The sequence below is a fragment of the Sinocyclocheilus rhinocerous genome, unplaced genomic scaffold (assembly GCF_001515625.1).
Source record: "Sinocyclocheilus rhinocerous isolate Xijiao unplaced genomic scaffold, SAMN03320098_v1.1 scaffold1303, whole genome shotgun sequence".
Lineage (NCBI taxonomy): Eukaryota > Metazoa > Chordata > Actinopteri > Cypriniformes > Cyprinidae > Sinocyclocheilus > Sinocyclocheilus rhinocerous.
In genome coordinates, this window is record NW_015625581.1 from 615,329 (window position 1) to 617,340 (window position 2,012).

Below are 2,012 nucleotides of genomic sequence, written 5' to 3' on the forward strand. Positions count from 1 at the left end.
TTAAAATTTAAAGCAGAATTAACCGATTTTTTAAGCTGAAACAACAATTTGTCTATTGAAAGTGTTTTTTTGTTGTTTTTTTTCTTGGCAAGACATTTTATCAACTGAACAATCAGTACGATGTTAAAACAGTAAGGTAAGGTCTGTTGAAGTGAGCGGACACAAACTTAAATTATTAATGTTACAATCTGTTAATTCATTGTCATGAGTTGGTTGTTTTTTGTCAATTATAATTATTTTATTTAATTATCTATTTAGCTTATTATTTTTAATTAGTCAAAAAAAAAACTCAATTGGAATCCTTCACAAACCACTGTTTGAGAACCACTGATTTAATCCATCAAATAAAATATGAGTAAATATTTCTCCTTTTTAAATATTCTCTCTGTGCTTTTGTTTTATTACTAACAGAAGGGAACAAAAAACACACTATAAATATGGAATCACTCACTAAAAAGCAATTTAGATGCATGCCAATCATTTCTTTATAAAATTATTTGAAACTTTAACACTGCTAGGCCTCCCTGATAAACTGAAAATGCAAATCTGACAATGTTATATTCAACACCTAAATCTAATTATTCTGCTATAGCATTTATATCCAGGATCTGTATTGAGTTTCTGGTTTCTAATGCGCAGAATCTGGTTGCAGGCAAGTGTTTTATATACACGTAATAGGAACAAAACTATTTTTTTTACATTTACAATACATTTATAAAAATTTTATATATTAAAAATCCATTTGCATGAAAAAGACTTCATCCTATTTTATTCTGAACATCCTCGCCAGAAAGAAAAGCTCTGCGGACTCCTTCCTGCTTGCTCTCGGTTTTACTGTTTTTACATCTTCAAACATAGAGGAAAGCCTCTGCTGGAGCTTATGGGCCAAAGCTCCATCCCAGTATTTACAAATCAAAGAGCCTCCGGGGCGTAAAACCTTGTCAGCCAAGTCCAGCACTGATAGACACATGGTGACCAGTCTTTCATGATCCAGTTCCCTGAGCCCACTGGCATTGGGGGCCATGTCACTGAGGATGACATCTGCTCGAGCTTCAGGGAGGAGCCTCTCCAGCGCCATGTGAGTCGAGGGCTCAGTGATGTCATGATTGGACAGCAGCTGAGCTCCATCCAAGGGGGAAATGCGTAATATATCTATTCCTATTACGCTTCCTTTAGGAAGATCCACACCTGGAATGAACAAAGGTATAGTGTTTATATCCTCGTCAGCTAAAATAAATGGCACCTAAACCAAAATGTAATAGTCTAATAGATTATAAATATAAGTATTTATATCTATCTATAAATCTATCTATCTATCCAAAAACTCACCACCAAACACCAATGACTTGCACATATGGGTAAGGTCATTTTAGACACTTCCAAAACTGTTGCAACAGAGATGGAAATACAATTTTTAAATACATGAATTATGTTTCCATCTTTTTTGACACAGTTTTGGAAGTGTCTTCTGTTCTAAAGAAGGGGGTGTCCCAATACTTTTGTCAACATAGTGTATGTACAAATCATTGGTGTTTGGTGATGAGTTTTTGGCTCAGGGTCTGCATGTAAAGTCCCACCAGAGGTGTTCAGCTGGGATTAAGACTTGGCTTTCTGCAGACCACTCATGTTCTTCCATGCTGACTAAATCAATCATTTCTTTTTGAACCTTGCCTTATACACAGAGGCATTGTCATGTTAGAATAGAAAAGGGTCCTGTCCAAACTGTTGCTATAAAATTAGAAGCACACAATTCCCTAGAATATCATTATATGCTTAAACATTAAGATTTGTGCTCATGGAAATTACTAAAGTAGTCAAACTTATTCATCAGAAGGGGGTGCCCCAATACTTTTGGCAATATAGTGTATGTTTAAAATTAGTTCTATAGACATATATAAATTGTACTTAAAAAATAATGATGATGGATGGGTTGGACAGTTGAGTAAATACAACCAAGCGCTCAGAATGCATGCATGCATTATATATATATATATATATATATATATATATAT

The 2,012-nt window shown here is 34.3% G+C and overlaps 1 protein-coding gene across 1 annotated transcript in view; it reads right to left on the reverse strand.

Annotated features, from left to right (window-relative positions):
• Positions 1 to 545: 545 nt before the first annotated feature.
• The window catches only part of mrm2 (mitochondrial rRNA methyltransferase 2), a 3,786-nt gene continuing 2,319 nt past the window's right edge, over positions 546 to 2,012 (reverse strand). Inside the window, exon 2 of the mRNA XM_016569799.1 lies at positions 546 to 1,188. Within this exon, the coding sequence (XP_016425285.1) occupies positions 764 to 1,188 (425 nt within the window). The 3' untranslated portion in view covers positions 546 to 763. The remainder of the gene's footprint in view (positions 1,189 to 2,012) is intronic.